This window comes from Tenrec ecaudatus, chromosome 1 (genome assembly GCF_050624435.1).
Source record: "Tenrec ecaudatus isolate mTenEca1 chromosome 1, mTenEca1.hap1, whole genome shotgun sequence".
Taxonomy (NCBI): Eukaryota; Metazoa; Chordata; class Mammalia; order Afrosoricida; family Tenrecidae; genus Tenrec; species Tenrec ecaudatus.
The window spans coordinates 308,784,158-308,800,844 of NC_134530.1; the positions used below are offsets into that span (position 1 = coordinate 308,784,158).

General features: G+C 44.2%; 1 protein-coding gene across 1 annotated transcript; it reads left to right on the top strand.

Moving 5' to 3' along the window:
- The first annotated feature begins 4,682 nt into the window (after positions 1-4,682).
- Positions 4,683-5,618, top strand: LOC142427608 (olfactory receptor 2H2-like). The gene has a single exon (XM_075532802.1). The coding sequence runs from the start codon at positions 4,683-4,685 to the stop codon at positions 5,616-5,618; it is 936 nt and encodes a 311-aa protein (XP_075388917.1).
- Positions 5,619-16,687: the final 11,069 nt, after the last annotated feature.

Below are 16,687 nucleotides of genomic sequence, written 5' to 3' on the forward strand. Positions count from 1 at the left end.
CAAACAGGTTATTCATCCCCTGTGGGTCTCCTTTTTTAGCTGATAAAGAACATGAAAATACTACCCACCCCTTGAATTTGGTGTGAGGGACAATATAAGCACGGCACTTTGAGAGGTGCTGGAACAGTAAACACTAACAATCACTCTATTACCTGGCATCCAGGTTCTAATCATCTCCAATTATGTACAATTTCTCAAAAGTTTGCTTTCAGTTCCCATCGTGAGGGTCAACTCGCGGCTCCCACCTGTGAACATCACCTTGTCTTGAAGGAGCTCGGGCAGCAGGGCAGTGAGGAGATTTTGGCTTATTTGCAGGTAAGTTACCAGTTTATTTTAGTATTGCCTGTCAAAATCACGACCTCAAGAGTGGAGCCAGAAGGAGGACCAGATGGGAAATCAAATGGGATCTCAAATTCTGGCTCTGATACTTATTGACTGAGCAACGTTGGACAAGTTACTCCACCTCTCCCAGACAGACTCTTCTCTTAAAAAATGAGGATATATCAATTATCTATCTTTCTGGATTGTTGTAAACAACAGGTTGTTTAGCAGAGAAAGTACGGGGACAATGATGGCTGTTGGAACAATGGCTGGCAGGCTTATAGAGCAGAAATGGTACTTTATTCCCATATAGTATTGATTACATGACAGGCTCTTTGGAGGCTGACCATTTTTTTAATGGGCGCATTAAATTTAATGGGCAGGAGAAAGCAGCAGCAAGAAATCCAGAAGCAACTTCCAGAGGGAGCCAATGAGTTTCCAAATGAGAACTGCATCAGGCGGTAGATGAGCAGTTCTCTACCTGTGGGTCTCAACCCCTTTGGGGGTCGAACAACCCTTTCACCGGGGTCACCCAATTCATAACAGTAGCAAATTTACTGTTACGAAGCAGCAATGAAACTAATTTTATGCTTGGGTTTCACCACAACATGAGGAACTGTATTAAAGGGTAGGGTGTTAGGAAGATTGAGAACCACTGTGGTGGACGAATGAGACAACGCTTGAGAGCCAACGAAGTGTTTAAAGGAATAATGAGTTAAGATGAATAAGAATAACAGCTCTTCAGGAGGGGAAGAAGGAGATGTGATGGAGAGGGCACACAGAAGGCTTCTGAGCTACTGATAGCATTGGATCTTCCTCTCCCTTCTTAAGCACCATTAGGGCCAGTAGCTAATGCATTGTCTTTCAGTTGCCGGACTCTGAGTTTTGAAGAACTGAGAGAGGTGGTATGTTTATGAAGCCCTAGTGGCATACTCTCTCCATGTTGACCTGCAAACTGTAAAGTTAACGTTCTGAATCCACCAGTCACTCCTTGGGAGAAAGACGCGGTTTTCTATTTCTGGAAAAAGTTAGTTTTGGAAACCCACAGGGGCAGTTCTATCCCTGTCCTATAGGATCACTATCAGTTGGAATTGACTGTGTGTGTGTGTGTGTGTGTGTGTGTGTGTGTGATATTTATATAGGAATGGAATCTTGTGTTTCTTCTGTAAACATCACAGATTTCATACCACTCTTTTATTTGGATAATTAACATATTATAAAAGGAAAAATCATATCCTCATGGGAAAAATGAATGCTGGCAGAAGTAATATAGAGACCTACATGCTTGCACAAGGAGGGGGTCGTAATGAAAAGGGAGATGAGATGTAGCATTTAAGCCAAAATAGAGATCAAGTGGTAGAGAAGTGGCCATACCATCTGATAGTATTCCAGTATGATTTCTGCCAACATGGCCACCACTTTGCTTGCCACTCATTCTCTGTGAAGATTCCTCCTCTCACCTACTCATTACCTGTGCATAATTTGCCTTTAATTTCTGACCAGATTCTGTATATTCACTGATGCTTTTTCAAGAACATAGGCCACATGGTCTCAGCTTCCTCTGGCAGAGCCTGGGTCTATCAGCCTATCCTTCCATTCCGGTCTGTTGTTGCATAACTGAAGAAAAACTCCCAATACGACCAGTCAGGCATGTATGATCTGGAAGAGACCTTCTATACGAAAAGTTATTATAAAGGACATTAATGAAACAAACGACAGTATGAACTAGAGAACAGATAGAATTCTTTGAGCCATGCTAAATTCCCTATATTTACTAACTACTATCATGGTTCAATGGGTTAAGAATTGGGTTGCTAACTGAAAATCAGTGGTTCAAATCTACTGTCACTCCTCAAGAGAAAGATGGGACAACTTGCTTCTGTAAACATTTACAGCCTTGGAAACCCCGCGGGGCAATTCTAGTCTGTGCTACTGGGTCACTATGGGTGAAATCAACTAGATAGCATTGAGTTTTTTTTCTCATATACTTTGGAAAGATTATAGGGATGGGCCAGCCATTGGAGGAGGTGGATGTCTTGCCTGGTCAGTGAAAAAAGTGGAAAACCCTCAACAAGATTAATTGCCCATGTAAATGCAACAGCAGATTCAATCATTGCAAACATCGTGAGGATGCTGCAGCACCACGCAGCGTTTCTGTCCCTTGTACACAGGGTTGCAACTTGACCGTGCTTGAGGACAGCATAGTTAACAGAATTACTTTTTTTCTTAGAAACTATATTCTGGATCATGAGATGTCAATAAGGTATCAGGCATCTAAGACCCAGAACAAAATCATACCAATGTGAACTGGGAGGGTGGGGCATGAGGAGTGGAGACCCAAAGCCCATCTGTAGAAAATTGGACATCCCCTCTCAGAAGGGCCACCAGGAAGAGATGAGCCAGTCAGGGTGCAGTATAGCATCGATGAAACATACAACTTTCCTCCAGTTCTTTTTTAATAATAATTTTATTAGGGGCTCATACAACTATTTTCACAATCCGTACATACATCATTTGTGTCCAGCACATTCGTACCTATGTTGCCATCATCATTCTCAAAACACCTGCTTTCTACTTGAGTCCTTGGTATCAGCTCCTAATTTTTCTCCTCCCTCCATGTTCCCCTTCCCCTCCCCCTTGATAATTTATAAATAATTATTACCTTATCATATCTTATGAATTGGACATTTCCTCTAGTCCTTTAATGCTTCCTCCCTGTCCCCAGTATCATGACCTCAATTGTACCTTACAAATTGGATTAGACCAGAACATGCACACTGCTACAGATAAGAGCCCAAAATACAGGGAATCCAGGATAGATAGAAACCCCTCAGAGCCAACAATAAGAATAGAGATACCAAGATACCAGGAGGTCAAGGGGAAGGTGGGGATACAAAGGGGACATCGATCACTAGGATCAATATATAACCCCCTCCCAAGGGGACAAACAACAGAAAAGTGGGTGAAGGGTGACAGGATGGTGTAAGATATGAAAATAATACTCTATAACTTATCAAGGGTTCATGAGGGAGGGAGGGAGGGAGGGAGGGCGAGAGGGAGGGCGAGAAGGGGGAGGCAGGGAGGGAGGGAGGGCAGGGAAGGGAGGAATGAAAAGCTGATCTCAAGGGCTCAAGTAGAAAGGAAATGCTTTGAAAAGAATGATAGCAAAATATGTACAAATGTGCTGGATACAATGGATGAATGTATGAATTGTGATAAGAGCCCCAATGAAAGTATTTACTAAAAAAGAAAATACTGTATATTCTGAAATATGAAAGCAATCCACTCCCAAATAGACTAGAATAAACATATATCTGTTTATGAACAGAAAAAATGGGGTAATTTTGTTGTGATGTGATAGAATGACAGCAATTTGTCATCTGGATAAAGGAGTTTTTAGAATATTTGTGGAAATTTCCTATAAGCTTGAAATTTTTCTATACAAAGGCCTTTCAATTTCATAGTGAATAAATTTAGGGAAACATGTAAATTCTAAGTTTTACTTAAATGCCCCAATTCCAACTAAGTACTTTGCTATTGATACAATCTTATCTGAAACAGAAAATATTTAAAAATCTTTTTTTTGTTGTTTTCAAGGACTGTTACCTAAAAATGGTTTGCAGTTACAGAAGACAATCAAGACACCATAACTTGTGGTGTTTTGTGCCTTACTTTACTACATTGAACATAATTTTGAGCTTAGGACTTTGCAAACAGAGAGACAAATCTTGCATTTAATTTTAGTAAATCAAGATCATCTTGTTCAGAAAGGACCTTGGCACCTAAATGAAGTCTCTGTGGGTGGAGGCACTTCACAGAGAAAAGAAGACTCCCTCTTAATTCATCCTTTTGGTTTATGATCAACAACCGTGAGACTAGGGATAAAGTAAATAAAACATCAGTGAGTCTTGAGCATGCTCCTTCCCAATAGAAAATAAGTATCTGGTGATATTCATTATTTACAAGCAAGCAATCTGATATAAAGGGTTTTTGTGTTTATTCTAGGAGCGCATTCTGAACTTTCACAGTACTCTGAACTAACTGACTTTTGGAAACCAACTCATCAATCTCACATTGCATCAGTAATATCCTCAATGGGGAAGTAAAAGATACCAGAATGAAGCTCCCCCATGTGTGTCCCAGCACTTTGTGAATCCTGGATTCGAACTAGACAACGTTGGTTCAGGAGGAATGAGTAAAGAGAAGATGCTGCTGGATGGCGTGAGCCTAGGCTATGGAGGCTGGGTGAGAAGAGCTGGGAGGGAAATCTGACACCTGGGCCAGGTGGGTTCTCATCAACCTGGAAGGAGCACATGTCACTGACAGCTCTCCTCCATCTCTAGAATCTACAGGAACAGGCCATGGTCAACCAGAGCTCCCCAGCGGGCTTTCTCCTTCTGGGCTTCTCTGAACATCCAGGACTTGAAAAGATTCTCTTTGGGATTGTCTTGACTTCTTACTTCCTGACTCTGGTGGGCAACACCTTCATCATCCTGCTCTCTGTGCTGGACTCCAGGCTCCACTCCCCAATGTACTTCTTCCTCTCCAACCTCTCCTTCTTGGATCTCTGCTTCACCACGAGTTGTGTTCCCCAGATGCTCTTCAACCTCTGGGGCCCCAAAACCATCAGCTTCCTTGGCTGCTTTGTGCAGCTCTTCATCTTCATGTCCCTGGGGACCACGGAGTGCATCCTCCTGACAGTGATGGCCTTTGACCGCTATGTGGCAGTCTGCCAACCTCTCCGATATGCCACCATCATCCACCCCCGCCTGTGCCGGCAGCTGGCGGCTATGGCCTGGGTCACTGGCTTGGTACAGTCAGTGATCCAGACTCCTTCTACCGTCCGCCTGCCCTTCTGTCCCCATCGGCAGGTTGATGACTTTTTATGTGAAGTCCCAGCTTTAATTCGACTCTCCTGCGGAGATACCACCTACAATGAGATCCAGATGGCCGTTGCTAGTTTCTTCATCCTGGTGGTGCCCCTCACGCTCATCCTCGTCTCTTACGGTGCCATTGCCCGGGCGGTGCTGAGAATTAACTCTGCAAAGGGGAGGAGGAAGGCTTTTGGCACCTGCTCCTCCCACCTCATGGTTGTCATTATCTTCTACAGCTCAGTCATTGCTGTCTACCTGCAGCCCAAAAATCCCTATGCCCAAGAGAGGGCCAAGTTCTTTGGCCTCTTCTACGCGGTGGGCACTCCTTCGCTCAACCCTCTTATCTACACTCTGAGGAACAAGGAGGTCAAGAGGGCATTGATGAGGTTGCTGCGGAAGGATGGTGGCCCGGGGGACAATTGAAGAACAGGAGCTTGCTGTGTGCTCTAAATTAGGAAGTTCCTTCATGCATTTGTGAGCAAGTGTGAGCTTAACTGCACACTGACTGCCACAGACACAACTAAGCCATCGTAGTGGATCACAGTGTGACTATGTGGTGTATAAAAGATTGCAAGGGAGAGACTGTGTGGACAAGAGGTAGGATCTCTGTAAAGTGTTTTTATCTAAAGCATTATCATTGCCGACCAATTTCTAATTCTGCTTTCACTGTCTTCACTTCTACTATGGATTCCCTGACTCTATAGCAGGCCCATTGCTGGATACTTAGTTCCTCTTCATTATGTCCATGTCATGGAACACCCTGGAGACCTTGCATATATCCACGGAGGTCAGCAAAGCTTGAGCCTGGGTTAGTTTGACACTTGGCAGTATGCATTGTGATCCTCCAGGGACTAGTTTCTGTATCACTTCTCTTTAGATCTCTTCTCTTTAGATCCCCTTAGAGCAGTGGTTCTCAACCTGTGAGTCGCGACCCCTTTGGGAGTCAAATGACTCCTTCATAGGGTCCCCCGATTCAGAACAGTAGCAAAATTGCAGTGATGAAATAGCAACGTAAATAATTTTATGGTTGGAGGTCACCACAACATGAGGAACTGTATGAAAGGGTTGCAACATGAGGAAGATTGAGAACCACTGCCTTAGAGTAGGATGAGGTCTGATGAGGAATGAGGCTTTCTGCCCCACCCCCCTCATGAAATAGCTGCTGAACCTCGTGAAACATAGCGGCAATGTGCAATTGGCTCATGAGCAATGAGCTTTTCCACAGCTTGTGTTGCAATCACTGGACCCTTTTTGTTTCAATGCCTTATTTATTTTTAGGCATTGAACTCAAAAAGCTGACATCTGTGACTCCTCTTCCTTTGGCTGTTTATGTAACGTTGTTGCTAGCTGCTGCTGAGCTGCCTCCGATGCATGGGGACTTCATGCACAAAACTTGACTATGATAATCCATGGAATTTGCATCATCTGCTTTTTGGAAGTAGTTAGTGGGTCCTCGCTTGTGTTTAAATAATAAACTGTCTGACCTAAAAGTGGCTCATTGTATCTTTACTAGCGAATCCATCAGGCCTAGCCCAAGCCTGTCACAGGCCTGCTAGACCGTAATCATCATTGCTGTAGCTCATTTCTGGTTCCTACCATGTCTGCTCCCTTTCTTCTTCAAAGTCCTTTCTCTTCACTCCCTTGTTGATCCTTTTTAACAAGTCTTTCTCCTTATCTCTCTTTTAAGTAGCATCCAGAAGAAAGAAGGAACTGAAATGCATCAAAAAACATGCAATAGTAGCAGGGTCTCCCCACAAAGTGGCAATCTGTTCATTCCAAGTCGATTGTGAATTTTCAATTATTAATATTTCAATGGGATCACTTATCAGGTATCAAAGAACAAAAAATCATATAATTGTGTGCTCACCTTCCTGATACGTTCACTGAAGACAAAGCAGGTGCATAAGTAAATGTGGTGAAGAAAGCTGATGGTGCCCAGCTATCAAAAGATATATCATCTGGGGTCTTAAAGGCTTGAAGGTAAACAAGTGGCCATCTAGCTCAGGACCAACAAAGCCCTCATGGAAGAAACACACCAGCCTGTGTGATCATGAGGTGTCAAAGGGATTGGGTATCAGGCATCAAATAATTGTGAATTAGGGGAATTGCAGAGTGGGGACCCAAAACCCATCTGTAGGCAACTGGACACCCCCTTACAGAAGGGTCGCAGGGAGGAAATGAACCAGTCAGGGTGCAGTGTAGCAACAATGAAACACAACTTTCCTCTAGTTCCTAAATGCTTCATTCCCCCCACCCCTCCTCCCCAGTATCATGATCCCAAGTCTACTTTACAAATCTAGCTAAACAAGAGAATGTACATTGCTACAGATAGGAACTGGAAACACAGGGAATCCAGAACAGATGGTCACTTCAGGATCAGTGCTGAGAGTGGCGATACCAGGAGGGTGGGGTGGAAAGGGGTAACCAGTTACAAGGATCTACATATAACCTCCTCCCTGGGGGATGTACAACAGAAAATTGGGTGAAGGGTGACATTGGACAGTATAAGATATGACAAAATAATAATAATTTATAAACTATCAAGGGTTCATAAGGGAAGGGGTATCGGGGAGGGAGGGGAAAAATTAGGAGCTGATACCAAGGGCTCAAGTAGAAAGCAAATGTTTTGAGAATGATGGCAACAAATGTATAAATGTGCTTGACACAATAGATGTATATATGGATTGTGATAACAGTTGTATGAGCCCCCAATAAAATGATTAATTTTTTTAAATTTTAAGACAGAAAAGAAATAAAAACTTTGCTTTCTCCCTGAAAAAAAAAATTTCAATCCCCCAAAATTCTAGTAAAAAAATAAACCACACCCACTGCTCCTATATTGCTGTGATTAAGGTCCCAAAACCAAATCATTATGTGAAAATTGGTGTTTGACAAAAAATGGAGGTTGACCACATCAGACCCAAACGTGGACATTACCACATCATTATGGAGCTACCAAACAGGATTACATAACTGTTACATGACAGCATTGCTTAACTACTAAATTGCCCATACATTTTTACATAACTGCCAAACCACTGAGAATCACAGCCCACTCAAGTTGACACAGAATCCTCTCACCTCACACTTGGGCATTCATTATTGCAGACATACATCATTCATTTATATAGTAGTGGCTTTTACTACTGTCATCAGAAATGCAAAATGTTAGATACGGAAATTGTCCATGAGTTTATAGGCCATATGTAGGTGTATAGGGTCCTCGGCACAGCTGGCAAACTAAAAAGCTCTGAAAACCATCCGCTCCATGAAAACTGTAAGAACAGTAGAAGCACAATTTCACCTTTCATGTATATTCAACTAGGTCTCAGCCATAGCTCAAGAAACAAGGCTTTGACCGGGAAGGCTCTGAGAACTTCCCAGCTGGTGAAGGAGGGTGACTCACCCCCTTTTGTTTATGGAAGCTCCACTTTTGGCAAGCTCCCAGAGCTCACCCATGTCTCTCTCCATGATGATGATCCTGCAATAAATCTATCATGGTGAGTGCACTGCTTTCTGTGAGACCCATGAGTCCTTCCAATGATCACCAGGCCCAAAGCAGTACTGAGAGCTTACAGGTGAATGTGAAGGACACCGAAAGTGAAGGAAGCCACAGAGCTTGTGACTGGCCTCCTGAAATAGTAGTGGAAAATCCCAACTTTTCAGCTAGCAAGTCAGATGTCAGGGTGTCAGGGGGACATTTAAATTGACAGCTGATGTCTGTCTATCTTGCAGTCTCAAAGGCAGTGTCTTCTCAACTGTGAGTTCTGACCTAGCTCCAGGCTGCCACCTGGGAAGCTAGCTTCAGAGATGATTGAGAATGGGGGAAGTGGGGATTCCGTTAATTAATCTTCACATTTATGGGGGACTGAATTTATGTGGATTCTCATTCACAGAGGTCTAAACATACCAGTCAAAGGAAATTATAAGAATGAAAAAATGACCAAACCCAGTTGCTGTCAAGTGGGCTCCTAAGAATGGCCCCTCCATGTGTGTCAACATGGAGCTGTGCTCTACAAAGTTATCGACACTTGTTTTCAGAAATAGACCACCAAGACATTCTTACACCTCACCTCAGACCTCCAACTTTCTGGTTGGTCACCAAGCACATTAGCTGTTTACACCACCTGGGGACCTTGTAAAAACAGTAAGACCCAACTACGTGTAGTCCGCAACTTACAGCAGGAGACTGTTCTGTGACTGTGTTATGATTGCTTTTCAATATCTATAGTTATAGATCATAATATTAAACATCTACAAATGAATATCTGAGAAGAATAACATCATCGAATTACATGCTGAAAGATGATATGTGGTACATGCCTCGAACAATAAACTATTCTAACAATGTTGTAAATAGTTTGTCACAACTCAAAACCTTGACTACATTGTAAGTCAGGAACTATCTATACTTGACACAATTTTTAAAAAGAGAAATGAATGAGACAGGTCTGCCTTGAGCATTCTGCTCTTTATGAGCTATCTATGTGAAATCAAATGAACAATAGCAATTCACAGGGTTGGATAGAAATCGTATGAGATGGTGAATTTATGTTAATATGAGGGAGGGACGGCTCAGAAAGGGAAAGTGAGAATTATCACATGGCCCAGAGACTGTAGCCATGTCCCTAAATTACATTGTACCTGTAGATACTGCTGAATTAGTGTATGCTTTGATGGGTATATTCACAAAAGCAAAGTAAGTCCATTTTGGAAAGAAAAAAAGGCAAGATATAATGTGAGATGAATTTTTCATATATAGCATTAAGTCAGTAAATATTGTTACAAAATCATAAAAAATCTTTATTAACCAAAAATAGCAAAGTATTTTTTTTTCTGAACACACCCTCCATGGAGGGCTATGTACTTTTAAAGGGGCATTCTCTGTTCACCTCTCGAACCCTTCCCGAGACGACCCTGGTGGCCCAGTGAACTGCAAAGTGCAAGGTCAGCCTTTAAAACCATGGGAGAATTGTGAGGCATTCTGCTCCCATAAGAGACCCAGGGGCAGTTCTAGTCTGTCCTGTAGAGTCACTGTGAATTGCAGTCAACAAAACGGCAGTGAGTTTGGTTTGGAACCCTTCCCCAAAGGATTGTCCATGTTCTGATTACACAACATTGAAACAGTAGCTTGGGCAGCCTCCAGTGACTCTTGGGTAGACCAGAGCATGTACACTGGTACAGATAAGAGCTCTTGACACACACAATGCAGGACAGATAAATCCCTCAGGGCCAATAATGAGAGTAGCGATACCAAGAGGGTGGGGGGGGGGGGCGATGCGGGGAGAAGGGAGAGAAAGGGAGAACCGATCGCAATTATGGATCTACAACTCCCCTTCACCCCCGCCCAGTTCCCATGGTGGGCTGCCCTGCCCAGTTCCCACAAGGGTTGGCCTGGATTTTCTCCCAGTGCCTCCAACTGTTTTCTCTTATTTACAAACAAGCAACTTGGTCCTGTTTGTTGTCTGCTTTGGCATTCTCTCTTTTTTTTTTTTGGATTGTGACAGGACTTTATTTTTACAACATGAAAGACCAAACATACCAAAAGCTGGGCCACTCCCTGGGACGACAGCCTGGGGACAGGGACACACCGCTGAGCTGGCCCTGCAGTTCCCACAGAAGGAAGGAAACCACCTCCCCTTCTGATGACAGGACGCACAAGGTCCCCCAGCAGGTCCATTGCCAGTTCCAGGGGAGCAGTGATCCATGGCGCCCTGTCTTTGGTTTGTCTGTTGCTGTCTGGGTGCACAGACACCAGTCCCTGGGGTCCCAGGCATAGGCAGGCCTCTGGACTCAACAGACCCCCTCCCCCTGCTTTGGCTTTCTTCTCCTGTGTTCTGGTTCTCCCACTGGCTCGTTTTCCTTTTGCCAAACATTTAGATGTGGCGCATGCTGGGACTGCATCTATGACCGCGGGGCACTGGGCCCTCCTAACGTCTCTGTTGTTTGGTTTTCTAGATGACTAATGCTGTTCCCAAGGGACCTGCACTAAATTATGTGCTGTCCAATTGGCAGAGATTTGGCCTGAAGATGCTAGGGAAACGGAAGTTAAGATACTTCTGCAACACCATCACATTCTAGGTGATGGGGAATCTTGGTTAAAGAATGGCACGCTTTGCTTTGGGACCCTGATTCAGCTGAAACGCTTCTGCAAAGGGATGGGGAAGTGGGAGGAGTTGCTTGATGTCAAAGCCTTTTTCCTCTCGAGAAGCAGTGAAGACCTTCATTCCAAGTGTGCCAAGGACCCCCTAAAGGGCCCTGAAGCTGAAGGCCACTCCACCCCCAGCCCAGCCACACCATCCTAGGTCCCTGAACCTGCAGATGCTGGAGGAAGCCGTGGTCTCATCAAAGTCCTACCCTTAACAGAGGCAGGTGCAGGGTTTGGTGCCCGGGCAATTCACGAGCCTTTCACCCTAATTGGACTCGGGCAGATTAAGAGAGACTTGGGCAGTTATTCAGACAGAACAGTACACAGAGACCTTTCAGCACCTCCCCCTAGCCTATGACTTGGCTTGGAAGGATGTAAGGATCATACTTGGGCACACAATGACAAACATGAGTTCTGAAAGGAGCTAGGAAGTGTGCCAAAGGTGCCCATGTGATGGTTGGCAGGTGTCCAATAGGAGAAACAGCTGTGCCTTCAACTGACCCCACTTGGGATTCTAATGATCCCCGTGACAGGTGGGCACGAGGACATTCTCTGGTGTGTGTCACACATGAACTAAAGCCAGGGTGGCAAAAGGCCATCGCTTACATCAAAGTGAAAGCAATTAACCAAGGGCCTAATGGAAGCCCTTGAAGTTTCACAGAGCAGCTCAAAGAAGCCCTGCAGCGTCACACCGCTGTGGACATGGCTCATATGAAGGGCAAGTCTGCCTCGGGGATGAATTTCTCACACAGGCTGCACCAAACCTTTGGGGAAAGCTCCAGAAGTAAATGAAGAAGCCTGGAGGAGTTACCCTATGGTCACTTCTACTAACTCCACCTTTTACAACACGGACAAAGAGCAAAATCCTGGGGCTCGGGAGAAGGACACGGGGAAAGATGTTAGACTGGCAGGTATTGACGGCCATAGCTAACCAACTCCAGGCACCAACTGCCTCCCATGTTCCAAGACCCCTGCACTGGGTACACAGTCGTGTGTGTGTGTGTTGGCATTTGTGCCACAAGCAAAGGTTTCCCTAAAGGAGACAGGCCTCCCTGAAGCCCCTGCTATCAGTGTAAACAAACTAGCCACTGGCAGCTCTCTGTCCTGTGGGGAAACTCAAGAGGAGAGCAATCGCTGTCAAGTCTGCACCTGCTTCCTGGAAGAAGCAGCCCAACATGACAGCCCCAGCAGCACAGGATTGCCATTCCTATTCTGGATCCCTGATTGTGCATGGATGTTGGAAGGTGAGCCAATCCCTTTCCTCTCAGATGGTGCTGTTTACTCTATCCTTGTCTATTTCCTGGACCCCTGGCACCCATTCATGGGTAAAACCATGGAGCCATCACAACCAGACCCCTCAGAAGCAAAGCACACAGATGAGTACTCCTATGAACCGGTGGATGGTATTAACATGGTGTTCCACTGCCACCCTGAGACAGAAAAGTGCTCCACAGAAAAGCCTACCTCAGACCCACTGCAGTCGGTGCCTGTGTTTAAACTGGCACCCATGCCTGTCAGTCCTATGGTTTCTTCTCTAAACTTCAAGTGACACTAACCCTCACTTCCTAGGGCACTGCTCTCGCACAGCTTTGCCCTTGCCTTCCCCAAACTGTTCACCTGTTTGGTTTCTTCCAGAAGCCATCAAGTTACCAATGACCCTGAGCCAAGATTGCCAACCCCAGGACCACCAGCTCCTGGATCACCCCAACCTCATCCATTGTGGGGCCCTAGGTGGACAGCCCTTCCCAAAGGAATACAATGAGTGTGGACCCCAACGCCCATAACATGCACCTTTTGTCAACAGGAAACGGCTAAAGATGTTGTCCCCTAGTACCACAAAGATTTGGGTCCATACTCCTTCAGTGGGGAAATATTAAGTAGCCAGGGCAGAGACAGGGGATTGTCCCTCCCATGCCTGCACAGGCCCTCTAGAGGAGGTTGGAAGGGAATCAGGTGACCATTAGATACCCTAACTGAGCATGCTCCAATTCAAGCCCCCAGCCAGCTGGGAGGTACACCTGGGAGGTCCAAACTAGGCCCCAGGCCCATCACATCACACAGGTGGGCTTACCACAGCCAATCAGGACAACCAATACCTTCAAGCATGCCTCCCCTAGCCAGCGAGTGCGATAGAATAAAGACAGGAAGCATGCTCTGGGACTTAAGCTGACCACACAGCACCCACTTGTGCCATGCCACCTCAGTTCTGCACGTGTGGACACACTGTTTCACAAGATTGCTCATGTCCAATTGGGAGCTCCAGTGCGGCTTCTGCATGGCTTGTCATGCTTCCCCGACATAGCATGTACTCTATTGAGACTGTAAACCTGAAACTTGTTCCATATTTTTGAATTCCTTTTCATGTGAAGCCAAGAACCGAGGCATTACCCACTCAAGAAAACTCCCACACACCCTTCTCAAAACTTAAAGCACTGACATGTGTGTGGTTTATTGTATATAAATTGTCCCTTGGCTAAGTTGATTCTTAAAAAGTAACTTGGCTACGGATAGAAGAAAAAACGTGGGCAAATCTCGAAAATATATTATGCTGACTGACAGAGGCCTGATCCAATATGGGATCACATCGTGTGATCCCATTTGTGTGAAGTCTTACAAGAGGTAAAACCAAACAATATCAACAGCTAGGTCACCCTGGGAAGAAAGAGGTACACCAGAAGTTTATAAAATGATGAAGACATTCTGTGGTTATTAAAGCTATCATAATTCATTGAATTATAAACTTAAAATCTGCATTTTATGCTATGCAATTTATATCCATTTTGACAATGAGATAAGTAACAAAAATAATGGGATGATAAATGGGCTCCTGAGATTCCAGAAGAAAGCCTGAGACACTCAGGAGAAAAGTGGCTTTCTGCTCCCCAGTGGCTGAGGAGCACACTCAGGGAGTACGACGGTGCCACCTTTACCACAGGGAGCATGGCTGCTGGCATCTTTCCTCAGGTTCCTTCCCTCTTTTCTTAATCATTAAAGCCAGTGGCTAATTAATTGTCCATGGGAGTGGGACCCCAGAGCCCTGGCAGAATTAATGAGCTGTTTCTCTCCATGGGATGAAAGCCATAGAATACCTCCATCCACTGCCTCACCTTTTCTAATTCCACTGCCACTAAAGGTGAGGTGAATTCCATCGACAAGAGTGGATGGAATTCATTGGCTAAGGGGTTCTTGCCAAAAGCTCCCTCTGAACTAGGCTTCCAAGAAGAGTGATGGTGGCTGAGCTATATTTAGTGAAAGAGCCAGCTCCTAGGGGTTTAAGTCTCACTTCTGTCTGTGCTACTCCAAGCACATGATTTATCCTTTTTATCTTGAGCTTCTTCATCTAAAAACACAGATTTGTTAGTTAAGTGTGATCAACTTGGATCCTACACATAGGGACCTTGTGAACAACAGATCAAAGCACTGCCCAGTCCTGTGCCATCCTGACAATTCTTCCCATGCTTGGAGATCATTACTGAAACCACCGTGTCAAACAATCTCACTGAAGACCTTCCTCTTTCTGCTACCCCTTTATTTTAACAAGAACCATGTCCTTCAGGGACTGACCTTTCCTGACCACATGTCCAAAGTAAAACAAAGTCTCACCATCCGTGACTCTAAGAACTCTAGCTGTACTTCTTCCAAGAATTTCAGTGTGGACTACAACTCAATGCAAAGAAAACTGAAAGTATCGGGACTGGAGAAATAGATAGCATCATGATAGATAGAGAAAAGATTTAATTTTCAAGGATTTTGTTTTGCTTGGATACACAATCAATGCTCAGGGGAGCAACATTCAAGAGATCAAACAACGCATTGACTTGGGCAAATCTGCTACACAAAACCTCTTTAGAAGTTTGAAGATTGAGGAGGTTACTTTGAGGATTAAGGTGCACCTGATCCAAGCCATGGTGTTTCCAATCACTCCATAGGCATGTGAAAGTTGGATATTGAATCAGAAAGAATAAAGACGAATCAATGAATTTGAATCCTGGTGCTAGTGCTGGTGAAGAACATTGAAAAATAAAGATAGAAGATAGTAGTAATATCAGAACAATATAGTTATGAGTTCTTTGAATTGTGTGGTGGTAGCATTTCTAATAAAAAATATTACCCAAGACCTTATTTCCAATCATTTCAGTGCTGCTGATCCTTCCTTAATTGTTTTGTGTTGTCATTGTGAGCATCAGTTGGAGGATCCAACCAAGGCAGAAGCTCCTTGTCTTGGGAGAGGTCTGGCAGCAAGGCAATAAGGAAATTCTGACAGGACTACAGGTAAATCACAAGCGTCTTCATCTCCTACAGTCCATCAATTTCCACATGTCTTCAGTAGTGGAGCCATTATTTGAAGGTGAGCAGGATTGAACATCCTGGTCCTGTCAGTTATGACTAACTTGGAACATGCTTTCGTTCTCCAAACCTGTTCTTCTCCTATAAAACAAGGATGATATAATCGACCTTTCAGGTGTGTTGTGAGATCCAGGTATTCAGGGATTTGTTTAGCACTGTGACTGGTAGCTATGTTAATTGCAAAAGCAATCACCCAGTTATCTTTACTAGCACAGCAGAATTTCTAACTGATTCATTGTTTCATCCTTGAAAACACCAAAAGCATATTGCCTTTCTGGAAACCAGTAAAGGAAAAAGGACATGAATGGAATGGCAAAAACACATGGCACTATAACATATAAATATAAACAACAAAAATACATGACAGTCGTCCTTGACTTTTGTTGGTGTCAGGAAACAGGAGGATGAAAAGACAGTAAATGAAGAAAAGTCAAGGTGCCTTGGCCTTTGCCTACATGGGCCAGGAAGCTGGCATACCTGTCTCTCTGTCCCATACCGCTAAAGGCATGAGCTAGATAAGGAGAAGGTGCCGCATAGCTTGAGTACTACTCTTGAGTCCCCGTGTCACAGTCTCGGGTTAGACAGCCTCCACTACTTCAAACAGAGATCTTGTATGAGCTATTCCAAGGTCTTTGGAGTTTCTCTCTGCTGCTGCTGCTAAGTTGGCTCATACTTAAAGTCAGTGTGGTGGTAATGAAAACTGAGATAGAGAAACCATCCCCGCTCTTAGTATTTACACACTGCCTATTTGTATAGGCTCACCTAAGACCCAAATGGGTAGAAGAGTGATCAAAGAAAGCCTGAGAAAAATGTGTTGAGAGAAACAACCTACATCTTTTTGGGATCCTGAAACAAGAAGAAACCAAAAAAATCTATAGAGAAAATAGTGTAAGAATTCGTGAAAGAAAATTGCACCAATATTACTGAAGAGGAGAAAACAATTACTAAAGAAGCTGAAAAGACCCAACATAGGATTTACCTGGAGGAAGTGGGGAGG